This window comes from Mobula birostris, chromosome X, assembly GCF_030028105.1.
Source record: "Mobula birostris isolate sMobBir1 chromosome X, sMobBir1.hap1, whole genome shotgun sequence".
Taxonomy (NCBI): Eukaryota; Metazoa; Chordata; class Chondrichthyes; order Myliobatiformes; family Myliobatidae; genus Mobula; species Mobula birostris.
Window position 1 is genome coordinate 26,935,160 of NC_092402.1, and position 18,130 is coordinate 26,953,289.

Here is an 18,130-nt window from a genome sequence, read left to right on the forward strand (position 1 = left end):
TAAAAAGTGACTTCAAATGTAAATGTAGAGTTTTCGAGATGCAGAAAAAGCATGTAAAAAAATTGACTGCTGAATGCATGAACAATTCATGCATGCACACAAATTATACTATATAGAGATGCAATATCTGGATAAGAAAGTAGTGTAACACTTTCATGCAAGTATGGCACTTTAATCAACATCAAATTTCTCTTAAAATGTCAGTTTGATAGCACAACTAAACTATAATGACAACTGCTCCCCTTCAGATACAAGAGTGATTGAAGTCAAATAAAACATGTTGAAAATGTATTAAGCCCTTCAGTATCTGAGGAACAATAAATTAATGTCCAATGAAGCATTCTGGTTAGTTCTAAAGTGCTAACTCGTCTTTTCTGTTTTCATTTAGTTATAGTTCTACCATATAGTTTTTCCAGGATTATCTATTTAAAAGATTAGAGCTGCATAACTCTGAGGATTGCCAAACACACTGAACAAATATGCAACTTTTATTGGGCATACAAAACAAATCATCCTATCAAAATTAGGTGTTGTGAAATGACACCAGTCATTCCATCTCTGCTGTCTACAAGCCAACTGTAAACCCTGTACATAAATCAAATGGAGATTTCTCCTGCTCTCAAAATGGGTTGAATATCTCTCTGACTTCTCAAAGACTTCAAAAGATGAGCAGTTTTCAAATTTAATACCTCCTCAAAATTCAATAGTTAATTCTAATTTTTAAAAATCTAATTTAAAATGGGAAGTACAATACATATAATCAGGCTGGAAAGAGCAACCCACGTTTCTTTTACCTTAGTTCCCATTTCCTACAACAGATGAAAATCCTTCTCTCTCATGTCCCTTCCTTCTAATCGTTACATTTGAAACCAAAAGATTGAAACACCCTGCATTCAGTTTGACTGGACATGGACAACTGCAGACATGTAATCGACAAAAGGTTTTACAAAGTTCAGGCGTGGCTCCAATTACCAACAAACCAGCAGCCACATCTGTAATATCAGAGCTTAAATTGGAAGTCTCGTCATAGAATGATAACTCCTTTCTTCATTTTTGTTTTGTTAAATGAGGCTATAGTACATGTTGCCAATAGCAATTCATTATTCAGTTGGTAATTTCTTCTCCTAATGACCAAATCTATGTAGGAACCCTCATTACTATGTCCTTCAGCTAAAGCCGCATTTCCTGGCTCAGCAATTTTTATGCTGTTACAGAGTGAAGGTTAATAGAGTGTTGCTGCTTGCCTTTTTATTGCAGTTGTGAGCACTATAACTTCCATCACTCAAGTGAGTACTTTCACTTGCATATAAATGAATAACTCTTGTAAATCTAAGTAGTACATCAACTGATGACAAAGTAATTTCTTATTTTTGGTGGTGGGTGGGAGAAGGGGAGGATGTTTATATAAAGGTACACATTTTCCATTGATAACAAATGTACACAGACACTATTCTTGGATAAGGTATCATTTAAAGCAATTATGTCTGATCAGAATAAGCAAATTCCAAATTTAATTGTAATGCTTTTGTTTTAAAAATATGACCAGAATAATTTGGCAAACCTTCTTTGTCCAAGGACTCTAGTCTCAAACAAAAGATATTAGACAATCCAAAACTTTTGGAAAATACTTCTTTTAAAGAAATGACTGGCCAATAAGGCCAGGGAAACACAAGGCTGGGAGACATTGGTCATTAATAGTTGTTACTTTAGACCAGCTTGCACAAATAAATAGAACCGCATTTAAATGCTAAACCTGTACCTGAAGGATACTGTCACTTCACTTACCCATTGCCTTAGTTTCTTCACCTTTTGCGTTCAGAATGGAGAATTTAAATTTTGCTCTTACTTCACTTTTTGGACAGCTGACTAGCAGCAGGTAGAGTGATAGGTAATCTTTACTTTCCTCATCTAAACCTTTAGGGTTCACTCGGAGGCACCTTAAATATACATAAAAATGAAATATGTTAAAAAGAAAATGAATGAATCATATACAGGCTAAAAAAAAAATTGGAAAAGCATTTAGATGCAGGTTTGGCCTGTCTCAATTTTCCTCTTCATCACCTTCACCATAACTGTATCTAGTGTGTAAGAAAATACAGCTTACTTGAAAAAAATGAGCACTCTCTCCCTCTCAGTCTAAATAACTCTATTTTGTCCAACAATCCTATCTTGTACATTAGCTCATTACCTGGGATCTACCTTTTAGCAACACGTAAAAAAATCAGCTGTAACACTGCAACTTATCCCCCGTGACAAGACAGGTCAACAAATGCTAAACTCATATTAAATATATTTAATGCCTCCAGTTTGCTTCTCTTCTCAACTTATACAATATTTTTGAAATGGACTTGTCACACTTACCATTTTTCCCCTGCAATTATTGTGCAGCACTTGGAAATGTAGAACACTGCATCACTTTGGATGAAGCAAGTTGCTTTTCAGCTCTGATGACTAAGAAGCATGCCAATTCTACCTTTGAGAGCATTTTTATCCAATTTGGACCTGACATTCTGTGTCCAAATGCTAAATATAATTTTCCTCCTAATGCCAACCACTACAAGTTTTTCTTGACACTGTTCCAGTTCACTGTCATAAAGCAGATTCTGCTGTGCTTAAATGCTATATTAGTTGTACGTGAAAAGCTTAATGAGTGAATTCAAAGAAAAAAAAATGTTTGCCAGATGCAAACTTTAAATTAAAAAACTGCAAGCACTTTAATGCCATGAAAACAGACTACTCACAAAACTGATCTCTGTGCCTCTGGTAACCTTAATTATGGTCATTTCAAATTAGTAGAAAGTACGAGTACATAAATAGATACATTAAGTTAAGAATATGCACACTTTGTTAATTTCACGAACATCTAAAAGTGAAATACTTTAACTCAATTATGGAATACAGTTAATATTCTCAAAGATAAACCAATCATAGTGTTGTTGTAGAACAGTTTCATTGAAGTGAAAATGTTGATTAGAACATTTAAAGATTCTTTTAATAGTTAATGTTAAGTTTGGGTATATTTGTGTCAATGTACACTTTCATCTGACAGGTTTCAAACAATTAGAAAGTGAATAACTTATACTGCAGGCTCACTTTAACCTTCAACTGCCTTGCATTAAAACACTGCTTCATGGAACAATATTCCCTCAATCAAAGGAAAACTGTCCATGTTGGAAATCTGAAACAACAACAGAAAACCTCTCAGCAGGTTGGGCAGCATCTGCAAAGAGAGGCACTGACATCATTTCAGCGCCATAGTCCTTCATAAAAACTGGTGAATGTTTTTATTTGAATTGTATCACTGGAGGTCACTTTAAAAAGCATCAGCTGAATTAATAATCTCCTGTTTCAAAGGAGCATAAAACTAGTCAAACTGGACAATACATTTCATACTTGAGGCTGTTTCTTCGATGATATCATAGGATTCGATGTGGGTACGTCCACAAATGATTGTACCATTTAGCTCCATTCACAACACTTCTAACAATAACTGCACAGAACAAACCCTGTAGCAAGACACACAAAATGCTGGAGGAACTCAGCAGGCCAGGCAGCATTTATGGAAAAAAGTTGACATTTCGGGCCAAAACCCTTCAGCAGGACTGGAGAAAAAAAAAGTGCTGAGGAGTAGATTTGAAAGGTGGAGGGAGGGGAGAGAGAAACACCAAGCTACAGGTGAAACTTGGAGGGGAAGGGATGAAGCAAAGAGCTAGGAAGTTGATTGGTGAAAGAGACAGAAGGCCATGGAAGAAAGAAGAAGGGGTTGGAGAAGCACCAGAGGGAGGTGATGGGCAGGCGAGAAGATATATGAGAGAGGGAAAGGGGATGGGAACTGGTGAAGGGAAGGTAGGTGGAAACATGACTGGAAATTTGTGAAGTCCATGTTCATGCCATCAGGTTAGAGGCTACCCAAACAGAATACAAGGTGCGTTTCTCCAACCGGCCTTATCCCGACAGTGAAGGAGGGCATGGATGGACATATCGGAATGGGAATGGGAAGTGGAATTAAAATAGGTGGCCACTGGGAAATCACACTTGCTCTGGCGGACGGAGCATAGATGCTTGACGAAGTGGTCTCCCAATCTACATCGGATCTCACAGGAGGCCACACCAGGAGCACTGGACACAGTATACGACCCCAACAGACTCACAAGTGAAGTGTCACCTCACCTGGAAGGACTGTTTAGACCATAAGACATAGGAGCAGAAGTAGGCCATTCTACCCATCGAGTCTGCTCCACCATTCAATCATGGCTGATCCAATTCTTCCAGTCATCCCAACTCCCCTAACTTCTCATACTCTTCGATGCTCTGGCTAATCATGAACCTATCTATCTCTGCCTGAAATGCACCCAATGAATTGGCCTCCACAGTCGCTCATTGCAACAAATTCCACAGATTTACCACCCTCTGACTAAAGTAATTTCTCCGCATCTCTGTTCTAAATAGACATCCTTCAATGCTGCAGTCATGCCCTCTTGTCCTAGATTCCCCTATCATGGGAAATAACTTTGCCATATCTAATCTGTTCAGGCCTTTTAACATTTGGGGCCTGAATGGTAGTGAGCGAGGTGGTGTAGGGGCAGGTGAAGCACTTGTTCCACTTGCAAGGACAAGTGCCAGGGGGAGATCAGATGCAGCGGAGACGAAGGAATTGAGAGAGGAGGATGGCATTTTTACTAGTAGCAGGGTTGGATGAAGTATAGTCCAGGTAGCTGTGAGAGTCCATTGGTTTACAATAGACATCAGCAGATAAGCTGTCTCCGGAGATAGAGACAGTAAGATCAAGAAAGGGAAGGGAAGTATCAGAAATGGACCAGGCGAATTTGAGGGCCGGGTGGAAGTTGGAGGCAAAGTGGATGAAATTGACGAATTCAGCATGGGTGCAGGAAGCAGCACCAATGCTGTCAACGGTGCAGCATAGGAAAGGTGCTGGACGGTCACCAGTGTAGGCTTGGAACACAGACTGTTCCAAGTAGCCAACAAATAGGCAGGCATAGCTGGGACCCATGCGAGTACCCATGGCTACCCCTTTTGTTTGAAGGTAATGGGAGGACCCAAAGAAGAAATTATTTAGAGTGAGGACAAATTCCACCAGACGGAGGAGAGTGGTGGTGGAGGGGAACTGATTGGGTCTGGTGTCCAGAAAGAAACGGAGAGCTTTGAGGCCTTCCTGGTGGGGGATGGAGGTGTATAGGGACTGGACATCCATAGTAAAAATATGATGGGGGCCAGGGAACCTAAGATCCTTGAAAAGATCAAGAGCATGTGAGATGTCACAGAGGTAAGTGGGAAGGGACTGAACCGGGGGGGGGGGAGGTGGTAAAACCCTGTAGTCTAGCCAGTACTTGCTAAGTGACACATTCATGGCACAGAAAGAATAGTATGCAGACTAATAGTCTGCAATAAGTTTAACCATAATACACAATATTTTCATTATGGAAATCAGCATGGTCCATCTATTTTTTGATCAGAAATATCAAAGCAACATGAAGCAGCTCAAAAGGTGTGATGTGCTCCGGTAAATCCATGACTTAATCTGCTCAGAACATTTCCACAATCTACAGGGAATGTTACACATCTTATAGAATATTCTCTATCAACTTTGACTAAGTGCAACCTGCTTGATACATTCTCCATTCACCACCTCGTATCTTTATTTCCCTCATTACCAGCACCACTAATGCAGTGCGAACCAGGTGCCTCTTCAAAAAGCACCCCTCAAACCTGCAGCTGATGGCAGCACATGAAGAACACCACCTCTCTAACTGGCATCCTGGCCTGGAAGTATGCCATTGTTCCTTCATTCTCACCTGGTTGAAATTTCAGAACTTTATGGCCAACGGCAGTGGAGTATTACAGTGATTGTAGGAGTTCAAGGAGCTATTTCACAACCTCTTTCTCAACATTAGTGATGGGTGAAAGGATGATGATAGTTTGGTCCTAAATTGAACAGAAGTAATACTCATACGCCTGGACCTCCAATCTGTTAATTATCAGCAAAAGCTTAAAAAGTTCAGCTATTTAATGCGCTTCAGACTAAAGGTAACAGCCTCTGTGTATATTCATTTCATTGTACTTTCTCTCTTTTGTATGTAGCAGACAGAAAGCATGGAAAGTGGATGCTTTGGACAGCTGACGATGGATTCAGGCAAAAAAATATAATTCAGGATATCATAACTCAGGCCTTTGACAAGGTCCCGCATGGGAGGTTAGTTAGGAAAATTCAGTCGCTAGGTATACATGGAGAGGTGGTAAATTGGCTTTGATGCTGACGATGGATTCAGGCAAAAAAATATAATTCAGGATATCATAACTCAAAATGTTTAACTGGTAAGAAGCTATTTCCCCTGCTCTATAAAAGCACAACACTCCATTCCATTGTAATTTTACCGAAAAATTGCTGGACAAGCACCTAGTGTGGGGGGGCGGGGGGGGGGAGAAGAGAAGAAAATTAGGTAATTGATAATGGAAGTGTTGAAATTGCGGGGGCCCTGGCAGAAATATTTAAAATGTCACTGTCTACGGGTGAAGTGCTGGAGGATTGGAGAGTGGCTCATGTTGTTCCGTTGTTTAAAAAAGGATCGAAAAGTAATCCGGGAAATTATAGGCTGGTGAGTTCAACGTTGGTAGTAGGTAAGTTATTGGAGGGAGTACTAAGAGACAGAATCTACAAGCATTTGGATAGACAGGGACTTATTAGGGAGAGTCAACATGGCTTTGTGCGTGGTAGGTCATGTTTGACCAATCTATTGGAGTTTTTCGAGGAGGTTATCAGGGAAGTGGATGAAGGGAAGGCAGTGGATATTGTCTACATGGACTTCAGTAAGGCCTTTGACAAGGTCCCGCATGGGAGGTTAGTTAGGAAAATTCAGTCGCTCGGTATACATGGAGAGGTGGTAAATTGGGTTAGACATTGGCTCAATGGAAGAAGCCAAAGAGTGGTGGTAGAGAATTGCTTCTCTGAGTGGAGGCCTGTGACTAGTGGTGTGCCACAGGGATCAGTGCTGGGTCCATTGTTATTTGTCATCTATATCAATGATCTGGATGATAATGTGGTAAATTGGATCAGCAAATTTGCTGATGATACAAAGATTGGAGGTGTAGTAGACAGTGAGGAAGGTTTTCAGAGCCTGCAGAGGGACTTGGACCAGCTGGAAAAATGGGCTGAAAACTGGCAGATGGAGTTTAATACAGACAAGTGTGAGGTATTGCACTTTGGAAGGACAAACCAAGGTAGAACATACAGGGTAAATGGTAAGGCACTGAGGAGTGCAGTAGAACAGAGGGATCTGGGAATACAGATACAAAATTCCCTAAAAGTGGCGTCACAAGTAGATAGGGTCGTAAAGAGAGCTTTTGGTACATTGGCCTTTATTAATCAAAGTATTGAGTATAAGAGCTGGAATGTTATGATGAGGTTGTATAAGGCATTGGTGAGGCCGAATCTGGAGTATTGTGTTCAGTTTTGGTCACCAAATTACAGGAAGGATATAAATAAGGTTGAAAGAGTGCAGAGAAGGTTTACAAGGATGTTGCCAGGACTTGAGAAACTCAGTTACAGAGAAAGGTTGAATAGGTTAGGACTTTATTCCCTGGAGCGTAGAAGAATGAGGGGAGATTTGATTGAGGTATATAAAATTATGATGGGTATAGATAGAGTGAATGCAAGCAGGCTTTTTCCACTGAGGCAAGGGGAGAAAAAAAACCAGAGGACATGGGTTAAGGGTGAGGGGGGAAAAGTTTAAAGGGAACATTGGGGGGGGGGCTTCTTCACACAGAGTGGTGGGAGTATGGAATGAGCTGCCAGACAAAGTGGTAAATGCGGGTTCTTTATTAACATTTAAGAATAAATTGGACAGATGCATGGATGGGAGGTGTATGGAGGGATATGGTCCGTGTGCAGGTCAGTGGGACTAGGCAGAAAATGGTTCGGCACAGCCAAGAAGGGCCAAAAGGCCTGTTTCTGTGCTGTAGTTTCTATGGTTTCTATGATAAGCATGCAAGGTTACAGAAACTGGATTGCTGAAAATGCTAAGAACCCACATAAATGTATTTAGCTGAACAACCTTTTTTGTCACTTGGGAACTTTTTTTAAAAAAATGAGAAAACGTGTTGACAGACAAGATGGAGAAGTAAAGATAATGTCTATACGAAGTGACCTCAACACCAACCAGAATTCACATTTCATGAGCTGAATTTTTTAAAAATAAAATTAATTTGCAGATCTTTATAATTCTTTACAACTATAAATGCAAGCCATGATATAATCTATGGTGCAAATTTAAAACAATGAGCAAAATGTATATTTCATATTTATTCTATTCTTTCTTCTCACTGGATTTTGCACCTTTTCTATCTGAAGTCTACACTGATTTTTTTTTTAAAAAGAGAGAAATCCACAACATTAAATTAATTCTCTGTAGCCATTGCCAAGTCCATGCAAAATACTCTATCCAAATTATGAACATTTGCTGCAAAATAGTTATCCAATTAATATTTGAACTCTTCTACATACAAAGTAATACAAAATTAGCAAAATTTGATCTATTCTTTTGCAGTCAAACTTTTCATAACTGAGCACCCAAAATTATCACACTATGGTATAAAATATACCCATCAATTTCATAAAACTATTACATTGAAATATAAGAGTATTACCACATCAAAACATTCTCAACCAAAGTGCTCTATTCATATACTCAAATAATAAAGGATGAAAAAGTCTATTTTATGGCAGATTCCTAAGGCCTGGGAACTCTAGTTTGTAAATGTTAGACTTAAAATGGAGACTCAATAATCAACAAGTTTTCTGTAAATAAATTTGTCACTCCATCTCCATTAAAAACTTACATGGGAGGGTTAAATTGAATTTGCTGCTTTTAAAAACCCCATCATCTCCTACCACCCTAAGCACACAAACAAACCTGTAAGTGGCCATGGTTATAATAATGAGAACATATCACAATTGGTCTAAATGTCCTTCAACTAGAAAATGGAAAAGTAACATGATCCCCCCCTTTGAACACAATCTAACAAAGCCCAAAAAGTGTGTGAAAAACAGAATTGTGCCATCGGAATGGATACACCAAAAATCAGTCTTTCAGCCACAATACAATTCAACACCCAGTACCGATGACCTTTTTCCAAAGTATTATCCTCAAATGAATAGTCAAAAGTTAAAAACTAAACCATCTACTGCTTCCTCAGATACACCTCATTAAATCTTCTAATGAACTGTCATCAATGTGAAATATTAACTTTGCTGCTCTCTTCTCTTCACAGATGCTGTCTGAACTACAAAACACCTTGAGCCTAATTTCAGGTTTTCAACGTCTATAGACTTCTGCTTTTGGTACCTCACCAGGTCTCTGGAACACTTCCAATAATGCTGCAGTCTGCTCAATAACAGACTTTGCCAGCTTGAACCAGTTTTACTTAAAGAATTTGCTCATGGAGTGATCAACGTCCTTTAGGTGATTTCCAGCTAGCTTGATGTTCAAAACCATAAACCACTATTCTTAAAGACTGGGATGAGAAAGAAGACATATCAATTAACTTATCTCATTTGATATCTTCACTATTCAAGATAGAGGACAGGACAAAAAAATATATTAAGAGCACAACATCCTGCATTTACAGAAATGTGGGCTTTGATTGTTTATTCTGAGGTTTTAAGGTGCAATAACATTATTTTCTTTGCAAATGAGTAATTAATAAAATTATAAACTTACTATATATTTATAAGGCAGACAAGATCAATACCCAATATTTTATATAGGCAGACTATAAATGAAGCACAGAACATAGAAAAGGTTGCTTGAAAACTAATGTGAAAAAACAAGGAGTCAATGCAGACTCTCATTAGAGAGTTTTCCTGTCCATTAGATTACGCAAAGACAATAAATAAACTAAAGGTGGTTCTTTACCCTATTTCCACTTTTCACCAAAACAGAAATATAAACATTGAAAAAACAACTGTTGTTCATGTGAAGAGGTTAAAATTGTTGAAATCACAACCTGCTGTTACACTATGTCTTCTGAATCAGATTGATGAGGCAGAGCATAGGTCTTACTGCACATTTTACAGTACGATCTGAACCAGCTGTTTGATTCCCACGAGGAAAATTAATGAAAATCTTACTGTCAATCTCCATTCTTAATATACTGTAAATTTTTGCAATACATGTTTAAAAACAGCTGGGGTTTAAACTAAATTCCATCATTTTCAGAGAAATAGTAAAAATTACAACATTTCACAAATTCGGCATACTCCATATGTATTAAACTTGCATTTCACCCATAGATACTTGGTAAGCTCAGTAACTTGGCTGATATTCTTTATACTGCTATATATCACAAAGATAAACAACAGTTTGGCAAATCAATGCACATTATTCTCATTTAAAGTAAAATGTACACTCATAATAAGAAACATCTACTACTGAATAAACTCTCCTCAGGCTTCAAGCCGGGTACAGGTATCGATTATAACTTGTTTCGATGACAAACTCTGCCATCTTCTTCAGGGATGATGCCTGGGTAAGTCTAGTCCAGTGGTATTTATACCCCCATAGTCCGGCCTCCCTAATTGGTTAGTACTCATCCAATCAGGATTCTGCTGTCCAACCTTGTTTACAATCAAATTCCAGTTATTTCTTAGAGTGAGACCTTCGTCTTTGTTAAAATTTTTTTCCTCTAGCTTTATTTCAATGGCTTCCTTTACCATGCGGTCCCAAAAGCCACTGGCACAGCACAGTAGTTTTGTGCCAAAGCTAATCCTTATGGCCATTGGGAATGCAATGTTCTGCTACCGTCGACTTCTCCGAGTAACCCCAAATGGATACAACTCCTGTGTTCTTTGATGCAGGTTTGCATCGTGCACCCATCTAGTCGATGTATGCTGCTCCACATCCACAGGGAATCCTGTAAACACCAGCCGTCCTGAATCCCAGGTCATCTTTGACCCGCATTAGCTGTGTTTTCTTTTGGGTATGTGGATGGTATTAATCCAGTATTTCTCCAGGATCCTGGTGATCCTTCCAAAAACCCTTTGGAAATATGGGTTCCTCTATGTTGTTAGGTTTCCAGGTTTTTCTGTCAGCCCTTTTAAGGGCACGATTGATTTCCTTTACCTGCATCCATTCTGTAGGAATGTCGTATGTACTGGTCGTATTTCCTTAGAAGACTCTCCAGATTCAAAATGGCTTTTGCACGGTTAATCAAGTTAGAAAGAACCGCTGTACGTCGGGAGGTGTGATGGTGGCTGTTATTGGTGTGGTACAAGTCCGTGTGAGTGGGTTTCCAATAGACGTCATGTCCGAGGCTACTGTCCAGTTTCCATTGTATTAAAATGTCCAGGAAAGGAAGGCAACCATTCTTCTCCATCTCCTCGTTAATTGAATGTTTGGATCTATGCTGTTTAGATGGTCATGGAACTGTTGGAGTGCCTGGAGTTCATGAGGCTACCGTACGAAGGTGTCATTGATGTATCTGAAGAAGCATTTGGGGCGTAAGGGCGATGAACTCAGAGCCCTCTCCTCAAAATCTTCCATGTAGAGATTAGCAATAGCCAGCAACAAGGCCACTCCATCCATTTATTCATGGTAGTTCCCCTTATAGAGGAAGTACGTCAGAGTAAAGGTGAGTTCTAAAAGGTCAATGGTACCCTCATTAAACCATGGAGAGCTGGAGTTCATGGAGTCCATGATGCCACACTACGAAGGTGTGGTCATAGAATTGACTTAGATATCACAAAACTACTGTGCTGTGGCAATGGCTTTGGGGACTGCCTAGTAAAGGAAGCCATTGAAATAAAGCTAGAGGAAAAGAATTTTAACAAAGGAGGAAATCTCTCTCTTTAAGAACTGGAATCCACTTATAAACAAGGTGGGAAAGTAGAAATCTGATTGGGACAAGGACTACCCAATCAGGAGGGACGGACTACGGGGGTGGGGTGGGTATAAATACCACCATACTAGACATGCCCAGGCATCATCCCTGAGGAAGACGACAGTTTGTCATCGAAACGTCAATTATAATCAACACCTGTACCCGGCTTGAAGCCCAAGAAGAGTTTATTTGTTATATATGCCAGGAAAACACTAGATCCTTTTTCATCTCCTAACTTTGTTTCTATGACATAAAGAATTAAGTTACTTCAGCTTTTTAACATCATACTTCAAGGATTCTCAAAATTGTAATTAAAGTTTCAAACAAATAAACAAACTCAAAGCTGTGATGACAAATTACTAATCTTCCTCTTGAAACCATCATCCATTTTTACATCAAAATAACCCCTCCTATTTCCTCACATTTAAACAAGTCCAATATGCTGAACAGGCAACACAAATCTAACTAATTGATCTTAAGCATTTATTGTTTCGTAAGTGTCTAGGTTATTCACCAATTTATTAACATTTGATGATCTGGGCATCTCAAATGAAATATTTCCATTAAATATTTCCAAACATTGAGTTTAACCATGTGTTGTCAATGTCATTAGCACTGCCATTATCTATACTGAGAATAACAACTGAGCAAATCTAACCGGGTCAGTTACAAGTACTATAGCTACATCAGCAGTACAATGTTTGGCTTTTCTGCAGTGTCTCACCTCCAGGACCCTTAAAGCCTGCCCAGTAACCCAACTCCCAATTGTTGCACATATAACTTTCAATATGGAAGTCAGAAACGCAACAGTTCCCCACTAGTCTGGATAACTGCATCTCCAATTCTTAAATATCTCAACATAAAAGCAACTTTTTGATTAATATTGTGGAGAGCCTCAGGAGATGGCTGAGATTTTTAATGTCTCCAGTACTTGCCTTCTGTATTTACCAAGAATATTAGACCATAAGACCTTGAGGCACAGGAGCAGAATTAGATCATTCAGCTCATCAAATCTGCTTTCCCATCCCATCATGGCCCACTTATTATCCCTCTCAACCACATTCTCCTGCCTCCTCCTCGTAACCTTTGACAACCTGACTAACCAAGAACCTATCAACCTCCACTTTAAGTATACCCATTGACTTAGCGTGCATAGCCATTTGGAGCAATGAATGCCACAGATTCACCACACTCTGGCTAAAGGATTTTTTTCCTCACCTCTGTTCTAAATAAACATGCCTCAATTCCAAGGGCTGTGCCCTCTGGTCCTAGCCTTCCCCACTATAAGAAACATCCTTTCAACATTCACTTTATCCCGAACTTGTATTTTCATGGATGTCTGCGAAGACCAAGAAATTTCAGGTTGTATATTGCAAACATGCTCTTATATTAAATGATACTATCAAATTATTGAAAACTGCTCACAATACTCCAGGTGTGGTCTGACCATTGCCTCAGCATTACATCCTTGCTTTTATGTTCTAGTACACTTGAAATCAATGTTAATATTGCATTTGCCTTCGTCACCACCAACTCAACCTGCACGTTTACCTTTAGGGAACCCTGCATGAGGACTCTCAAGTTCCTCTGCACCTCTGATTTTTGAATTTTCTCCCCATTTACAAAATAGTACATGACCATGCACTTTCCTACATTATATTCCATCTGCCACTTCTTCGCCCATTCCTCAACACTACCTACCCATCCACCTATCTTCATATCATCTGCAAACTTAGCCACAAAGCCATCAATTCCTTTATCCAAATCACTGATATACAATGTGAAAGGAAGCAGTGCCAACACAGACCCTGCTGCACACCACCAGTCTCCAGCAACCAATCAGAAAAGGTCCCTTTTATTCCCACTCTTGCCTCCTGCGAGTCAGCCAATCTTCTATGCATGCTAGTGCTTTTCCTGTAGTACCATGGGATTTAATCTTGTTAAGCAGCCTTATGTGCGGCATCTTGTCAACATTCTTATGAAAATCCAAATAAACAACTCTTTGTCTTACCTGCCTGTCATTTCCTCACTAATTCCAAAAGGCTGATCAGGTAATATTTCCCCTTTAGAAAACCATGCTAACTTTGACCTATTTTATGTGCCTCTAAGTACCTCACAACCTCATCCTTAATAACAGACTCCAACATCTTCCCAACCACTGAAGTCTGGCTAACTGTCCTGCAAGATCCTTTCTTCTGCCTCCCTCCCTTCTTAAACAGTGGAGTGACATTTGCAATTTTCCCCATCCTCAAGAACCATTCCAGAATCTAGTGATTCTTGAAATATCATTACTAATGCCTCCACAATTTCTTTAGTTACCTCTTTCAAAACCCTGGGGTGTAGTCCATCTGGCTTTTTACCTACCTTCAGGCTCTTCAGTTTCCCAAACACCTTCTGCTAAGTAATAGTAACGACCCTCACTTCTGCACCGATACACTTGCATTTCTGGCATTCTGCTAGCGTCTTCCACAGTAAAGATTGACGCAAAATACTTGTCAAGTTCCTCTGCCATTTCTTTATTCCCCATTGCTACCCCTCCAGCTTCATTTTCCAGTGGTCCAATAACCACTCTCATCTCCCTTTTACTCTTTATACAGGCCTGTGCAGAAGTCTTGGGCACATATGTATCAGGTGCCTAAGACTTTTGCACAGTATATTTGCTAATGTGTAGTGGAGAGCGAGTTTGTAAATCCAGCAGAAGCAAATGATGTGGAGAGGCACGAAAGAGTGTGGGGCAGGTGGCAGACAATGCCAGAGCGAATGTTGGGGTGGGTGCAGACACACCCGGTCCTGAGACACCAGACAAGATCATTTGAGACCAGACAAGGTCATTTGATGCCAAACAATTGGTTTATTGATCATTACAGAATGTTGCTCCAGTGCTTCCCACTCTCTCTCCCTTTTCCCAACTATGATTCCACTCTCCCTGCCCCTTCCCACTCTTGGTCCACAATAGAAACCCATATCTGAATCAGGCTTATCATCACTCACATGTCTGAATTTTTTTTGTGACAGCAGTACAGTGTGATATATAAAATTACTACAGTTCTGTGTGTAACCTTCTCATCAGGTGCATGTACAAACCAGGCTCCTTAGTGAACTCTGTCAACAGTCATGTGACTCAGCAGTGAGAATGTCACCTTTCATAAACAATATACAACTCGGGTCGGTACGATTTGGGTTCAACCAACCAGGAAAGGTGGGATGTTTCAATTAAGGAACATTGATTGCAGTGAATGCTGTGCAAATACTGTACTGCTCCATGCAAAATTATCATTCACCAGAAAATTAATAGATCATACAGAATAAAATGACAAAGGAAATATACAGTATTTACTAAATTTTCAACTTCAACAAACAGTTACAGAAAAAGAAAATAAAAAGACCCATTACAGTTAAACCAGTCTAATATGCACATAAACATGGGAGCTCATTTCTGAAGTAGTCGGGTGTAACACTGAACTCACACACTGAAACCACATTGTGTGAAAGACACCACCACAGCTCCAACTTCCCTCGAAGACCTTCTTGAACAAACTGGCTCTCAGGAGTATCGGCACTTCCTCCTTTGAACCCTTCGCCTGCACAAAGCACTTCTTACAATTGGGACTTCCCTTCAGGTGGGATTCTACTACCCTGTTCCCTTCTGCTCTTCCCCACACCTCCTAACACAAGGCCCCAAAACCTGACTACTGTGCTTCAAAAATCTGATCCTGCCCAGCTCTTTCTAATGTTCCATAGCAAATGCTCCTCATCTTAAGCCAAAGCCAAAACAATAGTCTATGAAGTTTACTGACAGGACACACTGTGTTTACAGAAAACTGCTAAAATATCTCACAGCATAGCAGTAAAAATCTTAATCAGGGTATTATATGTGCAAAAGTCATTGTTCCAGAAGACTCCAGGGTGGCTAAAGTTGTTACATTGTTCAAGGGTAGCAAGGACAGGCCAGAGAATTACAGGCCAGTGAACCTGACTTCAGTTGTAGGGAGGTTACTGAAAGAAATTCTGAGGGACAAAATCTACCATCACTTGGATAGTTAAGGTCCGATCAAGGTCAGCATGTTTTGTGAATGGGATGTCATAGCTGATAAATCTTTTGGAATTTTTTTTTGAAGAGGTAAACCAGGGAACAGATCAAAGTAAGGCCATGGATGTTGGCTATCTAGACTTCAGTAAGGCTTTGACAAGGTCCTGCATGGCATAGGTCATACGGGATTCAGAAGAAGCTAGCAAGGCATTTACAGAATTTGCTCAATGATAAGTTGAGAGTGATGGTTGAAGGTTGATCTCCAGCTGAAAGTCTGTGACTATTGGGGTGACCCAAGGACAATGTTGGGACCTCTGTTCATTATTTATGCAAATGATTGCATATGAATGTACTCTACGTGGCAAGATTAGCCAGCTTGCTGCTAAGACCAAGTTTGAGGTACTGTTAATAGAGAAGCAAGTTGCAATGAATTGCAAGATGGTCGGCATCAAATTACCTATATTCACTACTATCGCCAACACCTAGATGTGCAAATGCAGCAGTGTATGCCAGTTCCCCTACCTCTTGCCAACTCACAAAAAAAACTAATTTTAAAAATATATTGCTGTCTTTTCATTGTTGCTGAGTCAAAACTTCAGATTTCTTACTAAATAATACTGTGGGAGGAGTCCTTCACAAGGACTACGATGGTTCTGGTAGAATTTATGCTAGCCTTTCTTATTGTACCACATCCCAAGAGAAAATAAAGACCCGTAGCCAATCTAGAAGCAATCTTGCACATTGAATGTGGTCTTTTCTTTTTATTTTTTTTTCTTTAAATTGGGTTATTTTGGATTTCTTGCTTTGTGGCCATCTATGAGCAAGCAAATCTCAAGACTGTATAATTTATACACTCTGATAATAAATATACTTCAATCTTGAATCTAGAGTTCTGAAATGGGGAAAACAATGAATAACTACTTCTGCAAATCTCAAAACTGAGCAAAGAGCAAGAAGAGGGGAAGAAAATTAAGTTTTCCTAGAGAACCTTTGTACTTAAACTGACATTTGGAAAGAAAAATAAATGGAATATTTACAGAACTTAAGACATTTGCCATCAATGGGATATTTCAGATGTTTAATTTAAATAAGAGGACCTGCCAACTATTTCACATGCTCTTACAATTTTAGACAGCTGAATTCCAATTAATATTTCATCCGAAAATTTCTCATTAGAGGCCTTTATAGGCGGGCAACATTTTAGCACATTACAAGGGGAAAATACCAATGCTCTAACACTCCTATTCAACTTTGCATCCCAGTTAATTAACACAAAGCACTTTGTGGACAGCTTCAAGCCAAAAGATAGCAAAAAGTAGCTTGCAGATATTTAACAAACCAGTCAACTGAGCCAATTTGTTGCTCATCTGATCTGTTTTCTAATTCCAATACAACAAAAATATTAATTTACTTCTAAGAGCTTTAAGATATGACAGGGTTGCTAGTATACTATGCACAAGGGTTCAAACAAGATTATCAAATATGGGTTAAGCAGTGCACCTGAACCTACACACTTTTTTTAAATTAAGGACCAATGCTTCCATGGCCTTAGAAAGTTGTTTCTGACTCTCTGGCAATATTAATCCCAAATTTAGCTGATGAGAAAGTAAATCAATATCACTATGCAATTCAAACACTTACAATAATTTTGTCTTTTGCCAAAGTACTCTTAAGCAATTACTTGTTTGAACCCCTGCATGTAAGTGAAAGATATCAGAGTCCCACACTTACCATTTCAATTTATCATTTGCTCCAGAGGAGAAAGTTGAACTCTTGATAACTTCTCCCATTTCCTCCCGGCAAAAACTAAAATTGTTGATTGTCCACATATAGGAGAACTTCACGACTTTTATCTGGCAAAAATAAAAATTGTAAAGGCAATTATTAAAAATATTGTATTTGCATAAAATTAGTTGATCCTTGCTTAATATAAACATACTGTATATACCTAATGACTAGCTGTCCTTTACACTAAACTTCCTAATGAGTATCTCAAAAAATTAATAACTTAGCATACTATTCATAACTTCCAACACAATGGCAGAATATAATACAAAGTCCTCCACAATATAACAATTCAACAAGTCTAGTTCAAAGTACTACTAAGCTCACTAGTGAGCACGAATTCATAGCTTAGAACTGAACTCTAAAGCAAGTTATTTCCAATAAATCAAGAAGTAACAGTTTGTATCAGTTGGTAGCTCGAAC

At 39.2% G+C, this 18,130-nt stretch overlaps 1 protein-coding gene across 6 annotated transcripts in view; it reads right to left on the reverse strand.

The window, feature by feature from the left end:
• Nucleotides 1–18,130, reverse strand: part of spop (speckle type BTB/POZ protein) — a 129,828-nt gene that overhangs the window by 45,442 nt on the left and 66,256 nt on the right. For all 6 annotated transcript variants that reach the window (XM_072249075.1, XM_072249079.1, XM_072249077.1 and 3 more), the window contains 2 exons: nucleotides 17,654–17,775; nucleotides 1,786–1,937 (listed from right to left, as the gene is read on the reverse strand). In XM_072249075.1, coding sequence (XP_072105176.1) covers nucleotides 1,786–1,937; nucleotides 17,654–17,775 — 274 coding nt within the window. The remainder of the gene's footprint in view (nucleotides 1–1,785; nucleotides 1,938–17,653; nucleotides 17,776–18,130) is intronic.